The sequence below is a fragment of the Pelodiscus sinensis genome, chromosome 9 (genome assembly GCF_049634645.1).
Source record: "Pelodiscus sinensis isolate JC-2024 chromosome 9, ASM4963464v1, whole genome shotgun sequence".
NCBI classification, from domain to species: domain Eukaryota; kingdom Metazoa; phylum Chordata; order Testudines; family Trionychidae; genus Pelodiscus; species Pelodiscus sinensis.
The window spans coordinates 59883117-59903789 of NC_134719.1; the positions used below are offsets into that span (position 1 = coordinate 59883117).

At 48.5% G+C, this 20673-nt stretch overlaps 2 protein-coding genes across 7 annotated transcripts in view; one reads left to right on the plus strand and one right to left on the minus strand.

The window, feature by feature from the left end:
- ABL2 (ABL proto-oncogene 2, non-receptor tyrosine kinase) overlaps positions 1–8288 on the plus strand; it is an 83267-nt gene extending 74979 nt beyond the window's left edge. For all 3 annotated transcript variants that reach the window (XM_075936854.1, XM_014575449.3, XM_014575448.3), the window contains exons 10-11: positions 935–1108; positions 2509–8288. In XM_075936854.1, coding sequence (XP_075792969.1) covers positions 935–1108; positions 2509–4205 — 1871 coding nt within the window. In that variant the 3' untranslated portion in view covers positions 4206–8288. The remainder of the gene's footprint in view (positions 1–934; positions 1109–2508) is intronic.
- The window catches only part of TOR3A (torsin family 3 member A), a 52268-nt gene extending 32523 nt beyond the window's left edge, over positions 1–19745 (minus strand). For 3 of the 4 annotated variants that reach the window (XM_075936855.1, XM_075936857.1, XM_075936858.1), the window contains exons 1-5: positions 19559–19745; positions 17632–17745; positions 15770–16035; positions 15055–15230; positions 11300–11424 (exon numbers count right to left, since the gene is read on the minus strand). In XM_075936855.1, the coding sequence (XP_075792970.1) occupies positions 11300–11424; positions 15055–15230; positions 15770–16035; positions 17632–17745; positions 19559–19730 (853 nt within the window). In that variant the 5' untranslated portion in view covers positions 19731–19745. Of the gene's footprint in view, positions 1–3262; positions 10459–11299; positions 11425–15054; positions 15231–15769; positions 16036–17631; positions 17746–19558 lie in introns of those variants that run through there. The other variant, XM_075936856.1, reaches the window with a different exon arrangement.
- Between the last annotated feature and the right edge of the window lie 928 nt (positions 19746–20673).

The window sequence follows — 20673 nt, forward strand, 5'->3', positions numbered from 1 at the left end:
CACCAATGCAACTATAACACCTGGTGATGATGCACCACTGTCTATGCCAACAAACGAGAGTTCTCTGGTTGACTGAATTAATTCACTCCCCACAAGCAGTGGCAGCAGCTTTCCCACGGACAGCACTGTCCACGAGGACACTTAGATTAGCATAACTTATGATGCTGGGGGGGAGGTTAGTTGCACTTCCGAGCGACATAACTTTATACTGCCATTATCTATAGTGTAGAGTAGACAAGCCCATTGTCTGAAACACATTGCACAGTATTAGCCAGTAGAGAAGAGTACCTCGGCACCTCCTAACAGTCTTTGTAACTGTAACTGTAAATGAAGTTGGTCTATTCACTTCCTGCCCCAGAAAATACTCCTGTCTAAAATTTCCCAGTGATGGCGTAGAATAGGGGCAGTCAGACTTTGCCCAGACCAGCAGCAGCCTGGCAAATTGCCATGAGCTTTAAGGACCTACCTACCTGGTATACATTAGAGAAAAGTGTCCTACATCTTGAGCCCTGCAACCTTCTTCTTAGGTCTAACAGGAACCTGCATTGGGGGGGCCCTGTAGGCTGCTGCTCCCTGTTAAAGTTAGAGGCCACTTTTTAGAACTCTTTGGTTAGGGCGTAGTTGCTGAACTTAAAAATGTAAATGAGTTACCTTGCGATCATTGGTAAGTAACTATCATCAGCATCCTGGGTCTTGGAAGAGCAAAGTTGGCCCTAGGGGATAGGGCGTTCATCTGAGGAGTGCAGGGTGGCAGGTTCTAGTCCTGCCCACCCAAGGAGAGGTGGGATAGCCAATACACAGTGTGCCCTAGTGGCTTAATCAGTTGCTAAGTGATGCCTCTCTTCTGTCCAGTCCAGTCCCTGTTATAAAGATGCAGACTCTACCTTTCCTCTTCTGTTCTCTATTCTGACTTTTCCCCTGGCTTTTCTCACAGAGGTGGCAGAGGAACTTGGAAGAACAGCCTCTTCGTCATCTATTGTTCCCTATTTGCCCCGGTTACCCATGCTTCCCTCAAAAACTAGGACTCTGAAGAAACAGGCGGAGAACAAGGAGAATATTGAAGGAACACAAGATACTGTGGAGCATTCCGCTTCCAGCTCAGCACCAGGTATGGGCACAATGAAAGCATCAGCGTGACCAGGAAGGTGTGGGGCAGATCCTCAGCTGTTGTGAATTGTTATAGCTCTACTAAAAGTCAAAGGAACTATGAACCATTTATACTAGCTGAGCACCTGCCCTGTGTAATTTAGCAGTATGGCTTGTAGGTTTAATAACTCCTCAAATAGACTCAACTAGATATAGTCATATCATTCAATTTGCACTGTTAAGGTAAGAGGAAAAAGCAACACAGCCTTGAGCATGTACAGGGCCAGTAAATGCTGGCTCTGTTACTGTTCCTGGAGTAGCCCAGGGGAATGATCAGATTGAGGAAACGCTTGATTTCTTGGGAAAGCTGCTGATACCCAGAGGAGGATTCCAAGATGGAGAAAAGCAGTATGGCTGTGAATGGTATGAAATGGTACAGAACAAGTTTGGACCTTTTGGTCACAGTATGTGTGCAGAAATTACTAGTCAAATGGAGGAATTTCTAGCATCATTGAAAAGAAGGTGCTACATCATTGTAGGACTCAGAGTTCAATAATTGTTCCATCTTGGGAAGCAGTCTTTGTGTGATAACAGATTTCCAAGAACTTGTTACTGAATTCGTTAGGCTTATTTCACTTGTGACTTCTGCCTGACTCAAAGCCTGGTGATCTCTGTCATGCCATGTTAGTGCAGGGGTGGGCAAGCCGCATGCGGCTCTTCTCCCCCAAAAAATGCAGCTTGTGAAGCCGCTCCTGTGCTCCCCCCCGCCCACGGCCCCCTTGTGCTCACCATTCAAAATGGCGCTGAAGATGGCGGCTGTCAATGGGAGCCTGATATGGCCAAAAAGTCTAAGCGTGTTTCTTAAAGGGGCAGTCTCCTATTTTTTTCTTTTTCTTTTTGCACTTGACAATTCTTCACATTTTTTCTGCCGCTATTTTGGTTCTCTTTGTTAAATGAGTTGGCCACCCCTGTACTAGTGCATTTTAAGCAGCTCTGCCTCAGGGAATGGCTTTAGCCTCAGCAGACAGATATTTTACCAGGCTCCAGAAAACCTTTGCAGTTTTAATTTTGGTAAATTTACTCTTTTTTTTAAACCTTCCTTTTTAATTTCACTTTTATTGCTGTAAAGTGGGGGGAAAAAACCCTGTTGCAATGTTTTGTCAGTTCTATATGTTCAGGGAAAAGAAAGGAAATAAGAAAGTAGAAGACAAAAGTGGATTTTGATTTTCTCATACATTTTCTGTCAAGTGAACTTGTACTTATTTTTCTGAGTTAATCATTTGCCTAAGAACACCAGATGTGCACTAAGTTACATTTTTTCAGAAGAAAGCTCTTTAGATTTGGACAGTCCAAGTGTTTCAGGCTGGAGGGTGAGTTAGAGTTTTCATCAATTCTTTATTCACATCTGTTTCTTGTCTTTAGGGTTTATCAGAAGCACACAGCCAACAAGTGGATCACCAGCACTGCCTCGCAAGCAAAGGGACAAGTCTCCCAGTGGCCTCTTGGAAGACGCCAAAGAGACCACTTTCACCAGGGACAGAAAGGGTGGCTTTTTCAGCTCCTTTATGAAGAAGAGGAATGCCCCCACACCTCCAAAGCGCAGCAGCTCCTTCCGTGAGATGGAGAACCAGCCCCACAAGAAATACGAGCTCACGGGTAACTTTTCATCTGCTGCTTCCTTGCAGCATGTCGATGGGTTTTCTTTCCCACCCCCTCAGCAGGATGCAAGCCTGGCTGCAGCCAAATGCTACGGAGGGGGCTTTGCACAGAGGAGCTTTTACAGTGATGACAGTGGTGGTACCAGCGGTGGTGGGGGCACAAGCACTGGTGGTGGGTGGTCAGGCATCACAGGTTTCTTTACACCGCGCTTGATTAAAAAGACCCTGGGTTTACGAGCAGGGAAACCCACTGTTGGTGAAGAAGCTTCAAAGCCTTTTCCAAGGTCAAATTCTACATCTTCCATGTCTTCAGGGCCTCCAGAGCAGGACAGAATGGCAATGACTCTTCCTAGAAATTGTCAGAGGTCAAAAATACAGCTGGAAAGGACAGTGTCCACCTCCTCTCAGCCAGAGGAGACTACAGGTAGAGCCAATGACCTGCTCCCCAAAAAGCTTGAAGACGGCCCTGTTCTGACCAGAGAGAGACCGAAAGCTAAACTCTTGCCAAGAGGTGCCACTGCTCTTCCAGTTAGAACAGCTTCAGGGGATTCAGCTATTGCAGAGAAGGACTGTCCAGGTCTGGCAACAGCCCCTAAGAGCAAAGAAAAAAACACCAGTACACGGCAAGCGGCCCTAGAAGATGGAGAGAGACCAGGATGGTCTTCCCCAGCAAAGGCCGCAGCAATACTTCCAACCACTCATAACCACAAAGTGCCAGTCCTAATCTCACCCACTCTAAAACATACTCCAGCAGATGTGCAGCTTATTGGCACAGACTCTCAGGGTAATAAATTTAAGCTCTTATCTGAGCATCAGGTCACATCTTCCGGCGACAGGGACCGGCCCAGACGGGTAAAACCAAAGTGTGCCCCACCTCCACCGCCAGTGATGAGGCTCCTGCAACAGCCGCCCACTTGCTCAGACACAGCAGAAGAGTTGAGCAACACCGCCGCAGCACAGCACGGACTAGAAACAAGTGAAGGTGGTAAAAAGGCAGTGGTGGCACATGGTGGAAAATCTGGGAGGCCCATGATGCCTCCACCTCAAGTGCCTCTGTCATCCTCGTCCACCTCCCCAGCCAAAATGGCCAATGGCACGGCAGGTGCTAAGGTGACATTAAGAAAGACCAAACAGGCAGCTGAGAAAATCTCAGCGGACAAAATCAGCAAGGAGGCGCTGCTGGAGTGTGCAGACCTCCTCTCGAGTGCCATCACCGAGCCCACGCCAAACAGCCAGCTGGTGGATACAGGGCACCAGCTGTTGGATTACTGCTCAGGCTATGTGGACTGCATCCCACAAACACGCAACAAATTTGCCTTCCGGGAAGCCGTGAGCAAACTGGAACTCAGCCTGCAGGAACTGCAGGTGTCCTCAACAGCTGCTAGTGTGCCCGGGACAAATCCCGTCCTTAATAACTTATTGTCATGTGTCCAAGAAATCAGTGATGTGGTTCAAAGGTAGCTACTGTCAATTTGGGTAAAGGAAAAATTACACATGGAGGGGAAACTCTGTTCCTGTATTGATGCTTTCAAAAGGAAAGACTGATACTTGAGTGAGTTTTTGTGCTGTACCTCAGATCAGAGTTCTCCTCGAGTTTACAGATTCATCTCAAAAATAGGGGGAGGGAGAGAGGAGACAATGGAGGAAGGGTGTGTGTGTGTGCGAGAGATTGAAGCTGAAAGGGCAGAATGTCAAGAATTTCCCATCAGCAAATCTGGTCTGCTTGTGTCTACGAGGAGAGACATTCCTTGCTACTGCCTTCCAGAGGCAGGAGAATCGATGGTGGGTTCTTGTTTTGGTAGGGGTGGTTTCCATGTGCTGTCCAGTCCTGGAGTGGCTGCACGGCCAGTTAGCTGCACAGATCCTCCCCTCTGTGTGCACTAATGCATATTTTGGCCTCCAGAGCTCACAAGGGAAAGGCAGTTGGGCACAGTTGATACCTAATACTGAAAATTCTGAGCATGAGTTGTCCGAAGAGGGAAGAGTCTGTTTGGTTGTAGGGAAGGAAGTGTAACGCACTGACGGTGTTCAGAGCTGCTGGAAGTGAATGCACTAGCCCAGGTGGCATACTTCCACAGGACTGTTGCTGCTGTAGTAAGAACTGCCAAATGAGTTAATATATTAAACTAATCCCTTTCCCTCCCACCCATTGCACACCATTACACATTCATATTTGAAGCATCAGGCATGCTGGGCAGATTTGTCACTGGTCACCTGCCCTTTTCCTCCCCTAAAACACAACACACAGTCTTCACCTTTGGTTGGCTCTAACCATTGCTGGTAGTCTAGCATGGATACTACCTGACAGTTGGTCACTTGTGAGTAGTTTGAGGCTGTTGCACAACTTATCAGTGTCTGTTGATAAAACTGTAGTTTGTTTTTAACTTTGGTACAATGTTAGTTCCCTCTTGTGTGGTCACCTGGAGCTCCACCGTTGGCAAGGCACTGCCTCCAATCAAGGCAGAATCTCGCTGCTCTCTACATTCCTTTGTAGCATTGAAAGTGCTGACACGAATATAGATAGCCATATAGCCTTGGTGGCCCCATAATCCCACTGGAATAGCTTTCTCAGTGGTCTGATCCCCCTCCCTCCCCAACGTAACATTAGCGTTCTGGGAGTTGCACCACTGTTCAATTTGCAAGCTCTTACCTGTGCAAGCCACTGAATATATATGTAAGCTATGCCAGATGGTCTCCACAACCTTTTTTAAAAGTGCTAGGTATTTGGCAGCATTTTGTGCTGTGGAAGGTAGCACAGTAGGATGTGATGATGACACAACTAACTGCTTTGTTTTATAGAGCACCAGTGTTTGTGTTAATATTCATCAGTTCCCTTGTGGATTGAAAAGCTTCGGTCTTTTTGGAGTTAGTAATTGCCACATGCCATATCCTGAATTCCTTATTGTGTTTTATTCAGCCTCCCTCCAAAGCCCTAGGGCACTAGCCTAAGTAAGAGCTTCACAATTGGGACCAGTGTGTGCGAAAAGACCTTACCTGCTATTCGTGCTGTCACTTAAAAGGAGATGTGTGACCAAAGCACCACTCCAGGATGTCTCCAATACAGTGTGATCAGGGTCTCTAGGGTTCTGACTTCTCTGGCAAGCAATGGGTTTCACTTTTTCACAAGTGCAAGTGACAGGCTGGCAATCACTACTTTGTTTTCAATGCCTAATACATAGCTTCCAGAGGCTTGCCACAAACAGAAACGAGTGACAAGAGCATGTGCAGAAACCTCCTTTATGCTGAGTGCAGCATGCTTTCCAGAACCTTAGGCAAGAGGATTTTGCATGGATGGTCAGTGGAGCTGGCAGATAGAAAAAAATCTTTATAATTTGCTACCCATATGGAGTAGGCTAGATTACTGAAGACCTGATTTATTTCTCTCAAATTAAATGTCTATACCAAAGGGTCACTCTTCCAACGTGTGTGTTGTGCACAGGGGTTAAAAATTATGATCAGCTCAGCACACAGTTTGTATCTGTAGTGAATTCATTGACAATACTGGATTAAACTAAACACCTTAATCACCAATCACACTACCAGTGTTGTTAATTGTTTTGTTTAATAATTGTTATTGTAATATATTTTTGATTGTTTTCCTAATTTAATTCTCACTCTATTGTCCGACTGTGAACTGCAAACAGTGTTAAACTTGATGTAAATAAGGTTTTGCCTGTTGTTCCACAAGTTTTTGCCAATTTGCATTTTGTTTTAAATAAAAGTTGCAATATTTTATTGGCAAACTTGAATATGTGGTGCTTTTATTGGAGTGGTTGCACTTGCTTGGTTCTAAATTAAAGGTTGGTGCATTGAGTTTAAAAATTGAACATCCCTGCAAACATATAAAAAACAAACATTTAACTGGAGAGATTTGCAAAGCTCTCCCAATATTTTAACCTCACTGAAACAGGAGCATTCAAGCCAGACTGCAGCCACTCATTTCCAGGCATGGTGATTATTTGTGCCTGAACTGAATATCACACATGCCTATTTCTCAACTGTACAATGGGCTAATTACTGAGTCTAAGGATTTATCTCATCAGTTTTTGTCTCAACTTTTTTGGATTTGAAATTCTCTAGGGCTAGTTACTAAAAACCCCTTTTTTCTTGGTGCTGCTTTTAGAAAAGGGGAACACAAAAATGGCCATACCTGGGTGAGATTAAAGATCCCTCTAACCCAGTATCCTGTCTTCTGACAGTGGCCAATGCCAGGGGCCCCAGAGGGAATGAACAGAAAAGGGAATCATCAAGTGATCGATCTATTCCCACCTCTGACCAACAGAGGCTAGGGATGCCATCCTGGCTAATTAGCATTGATGGACTTAGCCTCAATAAATTTATCTAGTTCTTTTTTGAACCCGGCTATGTAAAGTACTTCCTTATTTCATGTATGTTCTTGTGTTATGGGAAGAAATAAATAATTCTTCCTTATTTACTTTCTCTTGACATGAACACTGCGTGCAGGTATGGTTACCTCAAGATGTGGCTATACCAAGGGGGATTAATATAGTAGCAATAAGATATTTCTTATTCTGTCCCAGCCGTGGCCAACCCGTGGCTTGCAAGCCACCTGCAGCTCTTGTGCCCCAAAAGTGTGGCTCTCCAAGCTGCTCCTGCACCCCTGCAAATGGCCCCCGCCTTCCCTGTGCTTACAGGGTGAGAGCTGCGGGGTTTTAAAAATGGCACCTGTCTTGAAGGTGGGGCAGCTTCCTTTTTAAAAAATGTTTTTGTTTTCGCTCAGTTCTGTTCCGGGGGGAGGGGTTTAGGTTTTTTTGTGCTTGACAATTCTGGTGCAGCTCTGCATTTTTTCCCCTGCTGTTTTGGCTCTTGTTAAATAGGTTGGCCACCCCTACTCTGTCCCTCTGTTAATGATGCCCATTTTTTAACTGCTGCTGCACATTAAGTGGATGTTTTCAGAGAACTAGTCACATTGATTCTAGGCGCTCACTCTTGAGTGGTAACAGCTGATTTAGTCCCCATTTTATACTTACAGTTGGGATTGTTTTCTAATATGCACTACTTTGCATTTATCAACATTGACTTTTGTCTGCCTGTTTGTTGCTCAGTCACCTAGTTGAGGGTCTTTTTTTTGAAGCTCTTCAGTTTGCTTTGGACTTAAACTATCTTGAAGAATTTTGTTTTCAATGCATAATACAAATTTCGCCACCTCACTGTATCTCTTTCTCCTTATCATTTTTGAATGTTGCATAGGATTGGTCTCAGTACAGACTCCCAGGGGCGGCAATGACACACCACTAGTTACCCCTCTCCATTCTGAAAACAGACCCTTTGTTTCCTATCTTGTCATGAGAACCTTCCCTCTTATCCCATGACAGCTTAGATCTCAGCTTTTGACACCCTACAGCTGAATCTACACTATTTAGATTCTTCCCTTTAACCTAGATGAGAAAAATAGGAAGCTTTGAAGAGCAGGCTTTCTTTTGGTCTTATTCCATGACCAGCTAATGGTTTGTGATTTAAAAAATATATATATTTTTTAAAGGCACATGTACTTGCAAGTGAAAGGAAGCAGAGAGAGAGAGTGAGTAATAAACTGTTAACACCTTGGCTAGCTTGGAAAAGTAGACAGGCATGAAGCATTTGTATAAGTATTTTTTCTTCTTCTCTACAATGGCCATATAACTAATGCTGCTGCTAATATCTTACCAATAAAAACAAAAGGAAGTTTTTCTTCACACAGCACAGTCAACCTGTGGCACTCCTTTCCAGAGGATGTTGTGAAGACCAAGATTTTAATAGGGTTCAAAAAATGAACTAGATGGATTCATGGAGCTTAGGTCCATCAATAGCTATTAGCCAGGATGAGGGGGAATGGTATCCCTAGCCTCTATTTGTCAAGGGGCTGGAAAACAAAACGACTCCCTGTTTTGTTCACTTCCGCTGGGGCATGTGGCACTTGGCCACTATTGGAAGATAGGACACTGGGCTAGACCCAGTATAGCTGTTTTTATATACTTTAAGACACTGAAGGATAATTAGCAACATTGGTTTATTACACTTCTATTGTTCAGGCTGAAGCAGGGCAGGATTGAGACTTTAAACCCAATGGGAATTAGATAAAACATACCTTGTCAGACTCTTTCCAAAGTGAGTACGTGAGCTGCCTGGAAAGCACGGGCACAGTTTTGATGTTTTAACACCTAAAATAGTTCAAGATCCAGGCTGCTGAACTCTGTCCTCAGCATGTGCTGTTCCACCTCATCCTAACTTTTGACCTATACACCACAGATTAAGTGATTATGCAGCTTCTCTCACTCTGTTGCCCCCAGCGTTGTTGACATTTTGGGGTTTTAAAATCATTTGGCAAGTACGCGAGACCGCAAACAGTCCCTTTTGTAGTAACATGGTCTTTGGCCAAAAGCCAGAGTGTGTAACAGTGAAATCCTAGGTACTCTATGAAATAGTAATCAAACAGCAGAGTTATCACTCTCCAAACTTTGACGTAGGCAAGGACAGTCTGCTACTCTGTACTCTGGTCCTCTTGATTTATCAGAGCAGTGCAGAGGCCAAAATGCTGCAATTGAGAGCCCCCTTAAATGAATGCTGCAGAAAGAGTTTGTCCAGAGGAAGCTGGGCACGCTGTGTGCACAGCAAGAGCTGCCCCAGGGAGTGGAAGATGCTGGCTAATATCACCAGATTGCATTGCCCATAAGCTCACTGCATTTGTCCTCTCACTTGGAGTCCTGCATGGAAGTGACCACAAAGCAATGACACCTCAAAGTCTGGGTTCTATACCTGGGATGCCATACGTGGAGGCTGCAGATGTGATTCTTACACCCAATCGCTACTCAAGCTGTTTCTCACCCTTGCTGGACAGCTTCTCCTCTCGTGACTGTGAACCAGCTGGTTTGGCAAGAAGGATTCTGGGAGACAAATTCTCTCTCACTCAGACTAGTCCCCCAAGGGGAGATGGTGAAAAACCTAAACTCAATCACCGTCTTACCCGCAGCTACTGCACTTATTTTACTTTGCAGGCCTGCAAATTATGCATTGGGAGAGGCAGCAAGGAAGTGGCTTCTGTGACCTCTTCAGACTTTCCTACTGAAGATACTAAGCTAGCTCAACACTCCTCGCCCCACAATAAACCAAAGATCCTGCACCAACTCTGCTCATGTGAAGCAGGCCACTATTTGCCAGCCAGGATTCTTCATTAGCAACAGCTAATGATGGCTTCTGTTCTCAGCTACTTGCTAAGAGAAGGAACTTACACTGGGCAACAAATGTATAGCCAGCTTTCTGCCAGCTCAAGGCTGTACAGGTGCCACACAAGTCCACAGGTGTAATAATCTGAGCAGTCCTTAGAGGCCTCTCCAGTTCTATGAGACTTCAAAGATTTCCTTTGCAGTGCAAATGGGTGAATTTTCAATCTGCTCTTGCAAGAGAAAGAGTCTCTTGGTGCAGCAAGCAGCCATGCTGGTCACTAGTATAGTTCCCTCTGACATTCAGGGTAGAAAGTAGTTGATGCGGTGAGACACGGATTTACAACCTTGTGCAGAGAAGAGTTTCTCCTCTTTGGGGATGAAAACCATCATCCTGACCACCTCCTCCAGCATGTCCTCAGTGTATGGAAGGCTGCGGGCCAGAAAAGCGTCCCGAACACACAACTTCACATGGTGATACTCCAAGGGCAGGAATGGTACAAAGAAGTCAATGAGGTTCTCTTGAAGGAGGTGGCTGTGAGCAAAGCCACTATCTGCAATGAAAACCACAGCAAGAAGGGCACTCAATTTAGCACTTGGAAGAGACCCATGCGCTTCTTCCATGTGGCTAGATCTCCAGCACCTCTGCTGTTCTAACATTTGTACTGGCTGAGTCTGCCTGGAGAAACTGGTTCAACACTGAGAAACTATTGTATGACAAGGCACCTTGGCTAATCATGCGTCTGTTCTTCTGCTTTGCCTAAAAGCTGCAGTCCAATGGCAAGTGTCCATTTCGAAACAAAAAGTTCTTCTGTCCTGACACAGCTCATCCAGGCATGCAAAAGAAAGGTGGGGAGACTGGGAAGAAAATGACCTCACGTGTCCTGGTCTTCTTGCAGCAGGAATATGGAGGCTGTGCTCAAGACACTCTGAGCAGCGCCATGTCCAGCACTGCTTGTTACTCAAGGTGGCTATGGCAACTGTGTTCAGGAAAGTGCCCACTGATTCATGAGGCTACGTCTGCCCTGAGCTCATCCCGTTTGTAGGAAATCAGGCTTTTACAGTTTACACACAACCCGTACTTTTATCTTTGGGCATAAGACATGCCTGAAACCACTGAGTGATACTCTGAACTGCAGTTAGTGTCTTTCTTATGGCTAAGGCACTGGTCTTGGTTGCAAGGTATCTAGGTTCAAACCCCAGCTTTGTCACCGAGTCCGAATGACTGAAGCAAGCCACTGACCTAGCTTTCCCAGGGGTGTATTGAGGAGAGACTGGGGGGAGGAGAGCTTCGGGAGTCACTGAGGGCCATGAAACAGCCACTCAATAAAATAAGTCCCACACGGACGGGGCTCTGGACAGCAGATGCAGACTTGCAGCAATTCACACCATTACCTGTGGCCTCACGAAGCTCCATGCGCAGATGCCGCTCCAAGGATTCCATGGTGATCTCCTCCCTGGTCCGTCCAGCTCGCCAGAAGTCCAGAGCCACCTGGTTGAGGGTGTTCCCACCAATGTTACTGGGAAGGAAAGGGAAGATAAACATTAAGATATTTCCTACAAAATCGTATGTCACAAGCCACTAACAGCACCCAGCTTTCCTCTCAGGCCCAGGCCTCGGGACAGTTGGCAGAACAAGGATTCATCTAGCCCAGGGGTCGGCAACCTATGGCTCCTGGGGGGAAGCCCCGAGGCTCCCTGCCAAGGAACAAGCAGAGCTAAGAATGCTCTGTGCGACAGTGTCTTCCTTCCCCCTGGCATGGGAGAAACCAGGAAGCAAAGATGGGCTCCCTGGCTACGTCTGGACTGGCATGATTTTCCACAAATGCTTTTAACGGAAAAGTTTTCTGTTAAAAGCATTTGCAGAAAAGAGCATCTAGACTGGCACGAACGCTTTTCCGCAAAAGCACTTTTTACAAAAAAGCATCCGTGCCAATCTAGACATGGTTTTGCACAAGAAAGCCCCGATCGCCATTTTCGCCATCAGGGCTTTTTTGCGCAAAACAATACTGTGTTGTTTACACTGGCCCTCTTGTGCAAAAGCATTTGCGCAAGAGGGCTTTTGCCCGAACGGGAGCAGCATAGCATTTCCACAAGAAGCACTGATTTCAGACAGTAGGAAGTCAGTGTTCTTGCGGAAATTCAAGCGGCCAGTGTAGGCAGCTCGCAAGTTTTTCCGCAAAAGCACCTGCTTTTGCGGAAAAACCTGCCAGTCTAGACGCAACCCCTGTGTATTGCTAATTTATTCCCTCCGGACACACTTCCAGCAGCCTCCCCGCCAACCCTTCCCAGAGGCTTCCTGCCAGCAAATGGGAACAGCAGGAAGCACATTGGAACACATTGCTTGCTGCGCAGCGCAAAAACAAGTGCCCCCCCCCACTTCTTCATGCCCAGACACCCCCCTCACACCACCGCACCGGCCAGACAGCCTGCCCCCAGGTCCCTGGCCAGAATCCCCCCTGCCCATGGCCCCCTGGCCAGGCAGCCGGCCCCCAGCCTGCTCCTGCCCCCGGACAGGTAGCCTGTCCCTCCTGTCCACATCTCACCCCCTCCTATACCTCACCTGCTGCCCAGATCCCGTACTCTCATCCCTATTTCATTCACTGACAGCCTTGTCCCACACACTTAATGCCTCACTTTTTGCCCCAACCCAGAGTCTCAGCGGGCCCACCAAATCCACTAACCTTGGAACCCCAGAAGAGTCAATCTGGCCTGAGGCCTTGAACATCAGTCCTTCCAGCCCCTCTCCCCAGCTCTGGGGCTGGAGCACCAGTGGAGTGAGGTGTGTCAGTTGGGGGCCACATCAGTGAGGGTTGGGGAGTTTTGGAGAGTTTTTTTGCTTCTCACTTATGTGGTCCCCCAACCCAAAAAAGGTTCCCCACTCTTGCCATAAATAAAGACAATATTGAAATCTTGTGCCTTGGACATAGTATTTTATTTTGTTTAAAAATGAAGCCTGGCCAACAAGCTCCCAATTGGGGCCCAGCCCCCATCTTGCCGTAGCATCATAACACTCCTGTACCCCACCCACCAACACTGAGCCCATTATACACCTGAAGCCCCTGCTCTGAGCCCCTCATAATCCCAAATCCCCAAACTCATGCACCCCCACATCCCCAGTCATAACACTCCAGCACCTCTACACACCCCACCTTGTGCCCTGAGTCCATCATACACCCCGATCTCCTGCCCTGAGCTCCTCATACAGCCTCCTGCCATAAGACTGACAGAAAACAGCCTGAATACGCATGAAGCTGGATTTGACCAGTTATGATGTAAACAACAAAGAATTGTGCAAAAAGATGCAGCAGCAGACATCCCATTAAATAAAGCCTGTGAGTACAACGTTTCATTTGTGCTATCCGTAATCATTATATCAATTATCAGTATTACATTTTCGGTCATGCAAATGGGCATTCTTATATGGCTTTTTGTTGACCACTTGTTCTGAATGTTGATGTTGTTTGGCTCTTTGGCTTGGGGCTAGCTCATGGGTTGGCAGCCTTTCCAAACCAAAGCCCTGCCTTTCCACTGAAGGGTCTGCTCACACCCAGGCCCTAGAGGAATCAACTTCCCAATCAACTTCCATTCTCCAGTTATGCTTTTTAGGGGTAGGCCCCACCCTCCCAGACTACGGCCCACTGTGAATCAAGAGTACAGAACATTGACTACAGCCCCTTTATCTCCCAGCCCCATCTGCAGAGAAGTCTCCAGGCGCAGACAACTCTGCAAAGGGCAGGGAACCCAGCACGAGTCCCATCAGAGGCCACAGTCCAGACAGTGCTGTGTGTGGAAGAGAAAGTGGAACTGGGAGATTGTGAAGGCAGGAGAGAACCCACATTGGGGTCCTTGTTGCCCGACTAGCTCTTTGTAAGGGGAAAGGCAGCTGGAACTCACACAGCAGGGTCATTTTTAAAATGCTTGTTTCTCTAAGCAGACATGTACGTACTGCACTGAAAGGGGCAAGGCGAGCACTGAAACTTGCAAAAGGAGCCCCAAACAGCAGGCCAAATTATTCCAGACAGTATGGTCTGGAAACAGCGCGAGCCCTGCGGAGGGAGTCACACCAGCTAGAGGGAGGCAGCTCACTATCCTCACCTTAAGATGTGTGGGGAGGGGAGATGATGTGGCAGAGCTCCCAGGACAAAAGCTGCCTGGGCCCTTCAAGTGTTTTCCCCGAATTAAGGGAGAGAGAAAATTGGGGACTGGAGGACACACTTGCACGCTCCCTTCTCCAAAGGGTTCTTGAGCCATTTCCAAAGATGAAGACAACAAATGTATAGTTGAGTCAAAGACTATCCCATTGTCCACCCCTTCATTCTGTGCCGCCTACTCCTGCTACCCCAGCTCCCCTTCACATTTGAGCCAGCTCTGTCCAGGGAGCTGCAGCTCCCTCCCACCCCCCGCTCATCTCTGGGATCAACAGGAAAGAAACCCCTTCGGTTTCAGAGACACAGCCATCCCCGTAAGAGGAGGACCTAGTGTGGCACAGTTTCAATGACCTCTCCAAGAGCAGTCTGGTTTCTAGATGACAGACGTGCAAAGCCAGTGTCTATGGGCATGCAGCCTGCTTCCCACAACAGAGGGCAGCGTCACAGAGGGGGCCTGCTACCCTCCTCCCTGCAGCATGACAAAACAGCACTTGGGATCACACGGGGCTCAAGGCTCCCCTCAGCGCGGCAGGGAAAGTAGCCACAATGGTAGGGTAGCTCCCTACCTCCCTCTATCCTGTGGCTCAATCCCAGCTCCCTCTCCACAAACATACTGACCAAGGATTCGGGGGCCTACTTCCCCCGACCACTGGGCCAGTTCTGAAGACCAGACAGTTCTGAAAATGCCAAGGCATGTGCCTTCTGAGCAGATAAATTCAGCGGGGATAAGGCCGAGAGAAAAGCCCAGGCCTCTGACCATCAGGATAAAGTAGGGGTCATGGGACATGTTGTGCCACAGCAGACTTGTGGCCTAATTTGGCATCTCCAGCAGATGTTCAAGTGGAAGGTAAAAACTATTAATTAATTGTGCAACACTGGCCCAGCTTTCTGGACTATGGCATCTAAGGGGGTGTTTAATGCTGGTCTTCAAGAGCCTTGGGGAAAACAGATCCCTCCCCCCGCAACCAGAACCTTGTTTCTAGGGTCTGTGGTAGTCACCTGAGGAACAGGAAAATGGATCTCCTGTAATCCACCTCGCTGATGCTGGTGTGAGGATCCACACAGGGCTTGATGGCATCCAGCAGGCCAGAGTGAAGCTTCTCCGCCTCATCAAAGATGAACAAGGACTGTTTGCAGAGCTGCACCGTCTCCCTTATCTGCTTCTTCAGCTGACCCTGCAGGGCAGAGGCAAAAAGTGTGAACTGGCCAGTAGCTGGCCTGTGTACAGGTCACGTGGGGTTTCTCGACTGCGCTAACTGCATCCTCGACACAGGCGCAGCTGCCACGGAAGACAGAGCTCCTCGCAGTCAGCACCCCACCCGCTGCTCCATGCCCTCTCGTATCTCCCACTGGGAGAGGCTGGGACAACCGCCAGGAGCTGCTCCGCTGCAAGTGCTCCTGCACCATCCCCAGCAGCTGAGAGCACTAATCATTACACTCAGGCTTCAGAATGGCCCTCTTCTGAGAGAGGCCAGCCCTGGAGTGGTACTGGGCTCTCTCACAGCTAGTGGCTTCTGCTGGGAAGGGCTCGAACTGGGCTGGCACAGAGCTCTCCTGCAGCCAGTAATCCTGCACTATCTTCTGCTAAGAGCTGGGGCTGAACTAGCTACCTATTCAGAAACGCCCCTTTGACTGGGACTGAAGAGACCAGGACTGAGTTACCCCCTACTACAACCAACAGCTGTGGTGGCTGGTAACACTGGAGTTCTCTCACCTGGTACAAGTCCACATATTTGGGGTGTGGGAAATGAAAGAGTGAGATAAAGACTTTAACACACTCGCTTTTCAGCCCATCACGGTACAGGTGATCAGCAATCATCCGAGCGACAAAGTTTTTCCCAGTGCCAGACCAGCCATGGAACAACAGGGCCAGGGCCTTCGCCGGCTGTGGGGTCTCCAGGAAGCTTCTCATTGCTCTGAGAATGACATTCTTTGCCAAGTGCTGCCCATGTAGCCTCCTGTTCAGGTCCGACTCCAACCCTGCAGGATAAGAGAAGACACTCACCTTACACTCACGTCTACCAGCTATCATATTAGCATAGGAACCAGTCGGTTTGGCTATGCATTGTAGAGATGTTAGACAGATGCTTATCAGATAGTCCAGTGAAGTACTTGACTACTTGCTTCCCCCCTTGCTGCCTCTGTATGAGAGGCAGCGGGGGAGGCAGGACGACACAGGAGACAGTGCTGAGGGTAGCCAGCTTAAAAGCCGGTCTCCATGGTGCCACCTGCCTCACCCCCCTGCTGCCTCTATCAGACTCAGTGGGGGGACAGGGGGAGGAGCTCAAGAAGGCAACCTCTGTCTGTGGGGGTCCCAGCAGGAAGCTGCCGTCAATTAATCCCTGTGCACAGCAGCCTGGGTTGGCCACTTGCAGGTCTGGCCGCCGCAAAGAGGGGCTGTTGCTGGAGCAGCCACTGTTCCCAAACAGGGGCTGCTGTAGTCGGCACAAGCCAAGACTGAGCAGACCCAGTTCGCACTGGTCTGGGACGTGCACTTCTGCATTTTAAATGTGATAAGAGCCCAGAGACTCTTTCTACATTTAAAATGCAGAGCTGCAGTGTGGGCGGCTCCTGGAGCTGGCACAAGCCAGAACTGCTCAGTCCTGGTTCGAGCCAGCTCTGGGAGCTACCCCATTGCATCTCTGCAGAGTGGTCCTTACTGACTAATCGTGTAGTCAATACAAATTGTATCAACTACACGATTAGTCAGATAACCGCAATTTAATATCCTTAACGCATTGAGCCCAGGATAGCATTAGGCATTCTGCCTTGCATTGCCGTGGTGTTACAAAGGCAGAGCTAGACTGGAAAGAAACATGAGTGATTTGGTCACGCGAGTGGAAATCAGGATTCTTGGCCATGGATCCAGGCAAGTCACTGACTCTCTTTTCCCCCTCTGGAAAATAGGGAGAGTATTTACCCATTTCATGCGATATTTAGTTAATTAACATTTGCCAAAAGGCACTAAAATCCCCAAGTGGGAGCCCCCAGAGAAGTACAAAGTATCAGTCACTGTTTGCATTGATTACTGAAGTCTCAGAGCCCAATCACAGCTTGAGACATTTTCACATGGACTAGATACAGAGCTCTAGGTCAGGACTGGGAGAAGGGGATGGGGCTTGGTAGTCCCTCTCTGGACAAGCTCTGCTACTCCCTTCCCCATGCTCTGTGCACGCAGGAGCTCACAGGCAGGAAGAGGCATGGTCTCTGCTCTGAAAGCACTTTGCGCAGGGCTACTAAGATTCTGTATTGGCTCTTCTAAGAACCGGGAACTAGAGGTTTCACTCGAGCTGACGGGAGAACATGACACACACATGCTCCATTTAGTACTTCTCTAGTCTTCATTACTACTGCATCCGAGCACCTCACACTCTAACGTATTTAAGGCTAGGTGATACTGACGTCCCCATTATACAGATGTTGAACCGCGGCACAGAGACTAAGTGACGTGCCCAAGGTTACACAGAGAGTTGTATCAGAACAGGGAACTGAACCTGGGTCTCCCAAGTTCCAATATAGCACATTAATATATATATATATATATATATATATATCCTCTTTTTCAAGGGCCTTTACCTGTTACGTTGTTGACTATTCTGCAGTCTCCTGTCTCACAGCAGTTTCCAAAGCTGCAATACCAGCTGGAGAGGATCTCCAGATAATCCTGACCCACCAGGGGCAAGCTCCAACCTAGAGAAGAGGCAACAGTGAGAAAGGAAGTGGCTGATAGGCCACCTGCATCCTGGGGATAACCCTTGCCCTATTAGCTTTGAGTTACTTACAGACCCTATCAACTTCACAGCAACAGCAATGTCCATATCCACAGCACAACAAGGGCTAGGGAGGGGGGGTAGACAGACAGTCACTCAGATGGTATGTAGGAGCTATTGGGTGAAGCCCAAATACCCAGTTACTGAGGGTAACTACACACACCTCTGGGAAGACAAAAAGTAGTCATGTAGTACTTTAAAGTAATAGAGATGTAGCCGTGTTAGTCTGGTCTAGCCGTGTTAGTCTGGACATAGTCCTGTCTTTTGTAGCACTTTAAAGACTAACAAGATGCTTTAATAGGTGACAAGCTTTCATGGGCAGACCCACTTCTCTTCAGATCATATTCTGAAAGTGAATAGGTATAGAAAATGGGGGTTGGGGGGAGTGACAAGGAAGGAGGAAATTACTTATTGTAAGCGTCAAATAAATGGCTTATCTGTGGTATGCCCTGTGGTTGTGGGTTGACCTGTGAGTTGGACAGAGACTAAGTGACTTGCCCAAGGTTACACAGAACAGGGAACTGAACCTGGGTCTCCCAAGTTCCAATACAGCAACCACCACAGGGCATACAACAATAAAACTAATGCTGGAACTTTCCCTTGCAACAAACACTGTTGCCAGCTTTGTCCACATATTTACTCTGGAGACACCATCACTGGACCTAACCATGTCAGTTATACGATCAAGGGCTCATATTCCTGTACGTCCAGCAATGTGATATATGCCATTATGTGCCACCAATGTCCCTCTGTGATGTATACTGGACAACTTGCTCAGTCACTTCACCAGAGAATTAATGCTCACAAATTAGACATCACACATCTCCACACAGAAAAACCTATTAGCCTACATTTTAATCAAACTGGCCATTCCCTTAAACACCTAACAACATGCGGCTTACTACAACAGCAGATTACAGAGAGACTTCAGAACTAAAATTTGACATGTTGCGAATGGGCCTTAATTTAGATAATTACCTTACACATTACAAAGACAGCCTTCTCCACCTGTTCATATTGTAGTAACTCCAGAGAAGCCACTTAATGACACTTACAATAAGCAATTTCCTCCTTCCTTGTCACTTCTCCCCCCTCGCCCCCACCTTCTATGCTATGTATCTGATTCCTTACTGTATATTTTGTTTACTTTTTCATTGTATCCATCTGTTACATAATGGCTATGCCTATTCGCTTTCAGAATATGATCTGAAGAAGTGTGTCTGCCCCACATCACCTAATAAAGATTCTTGTTAGTCTTTAAAGTGCTACATGACTTTTTTGGTTTTACCAAGATCAGACTAACATGGCTATTTCCCTGTTACTTTTCACCTCTGGGAAGGACACTCAGTCAAAATGGTGAAATCCCCATTACGCTAGGGGCTAAGCCCCACAGGACACCACCTCTCGGGTTGGAAACCCCCTTTAAGATCCCAGGCAAATGAATCCACACAGCTCAGCAGGGCCTGCTTCCTCCCTCAGGCTGTGCTGGCGGGTCAGACGGCAGCAAAGTAGACGCACGAGCCCTGAGCCACGGAAATGAATTAGGGAGCAGCGCGCGCTCAGACACACACAGGGGCGCGCGGCGCCTGCCCCTCTGGAGCTCCCTGGTGACCCGGGCTTTGCCCCCCCCAACAGCGGTGGGAACACGCAGCCCCTGGGGCCGGCCCGGCTGGGTTTCTGCCGGTGCGGGAAGGGCCCTGCAGCGCCAGGGCGAGGGGGGGGCAGCTCCTCACCCTGCGGCTCCCGGCTGGGCTCCTCCCGCGGCTGCTTGCAGCCCTGCTCCCGCCAGGGCTGCCCCGGGAGGTCGCGCACCTCCGGCCCCGCGTCCCCAGGCGCCCGGCCCCGCCCGAGGCAGCAGAGCAGCAGCAGCAGCAGCAGCAGCAGCAGCCCGGCCCCGCGCGCCATGGCTCCCCGGCCGGCGCCGAGCCCGCTACCGCCCCCGGGCCGGGCAGGGTGGGGCCAGCGCGCCGCCCACTAGGGCCAGGGGAGCCCCGGGGACACGTGGCCCTGCACGGGGCGGGGCGCTCCCCCAGCCCGCGGCTCCACTCGCGCCTGGCGCTTTCCCGCAGCTTGGCCGAGCACGGGCTCCTCGCGGGCCGGGCTGCCCCCTTCCGACGACAATGGGGCTTAAGGCAACCGCCTCCAATTGGCCCGGCCCTGGAGCGATGCCCGGCGGTTTTCTCCTCTGGGAAGCCCAGTGATTTGCAATCTAAGAGCCTCAGGTTTTAAAGGCTGCGTTGCAGAACGAGAGGGGCCAGATCCTGGCCTCAGCTGGGAACATGCCCAGAGGAAGGGTGAGCCCCTCTTGCATTGTCCTTTCCTCACTGGGTCTGCACAGCGCATGCTAGAGCAGTGCCAGACACCATCACCCACAGACAGGGTAGCTAAGGCCCTTCCACCAATATTTCCTCTAATCTTTTCCATCCATGGTTACCTAGGGAAGTAGTGGAGTCTCCATCCCTAGAGGCTTGACAAAGCCCTGGCCGGGTTGATGTAGTTGGAATTGGTCCTGCCTAGGGCAGGGGGCTGGACTTGATGACCTTCTGAGGTCTCTTCCAGCTCTATGATTCTATGGGTGGATTTTTTTCCATCTGTATGTGGAATAAATTATGTGCACCAAGGCATGTGCAAATATGCACAACCAGGAGAAGTACAACGCTGTGAGTACTCTATCAGCTGCGCAGCATTGGAATTTCTCCTCAGCAGAGGCCCAAGTGCACAGCTGCCTTCTGCCATACATGGCCTGTGCTAATTGATTCCTTTCTACAGTAATTGATTTTTTCTTTATAGTTTGGGGTGCGCTGGAGGAATACGCTGCCATCCTAAAATAGGCCAGAATAGTTGCAGA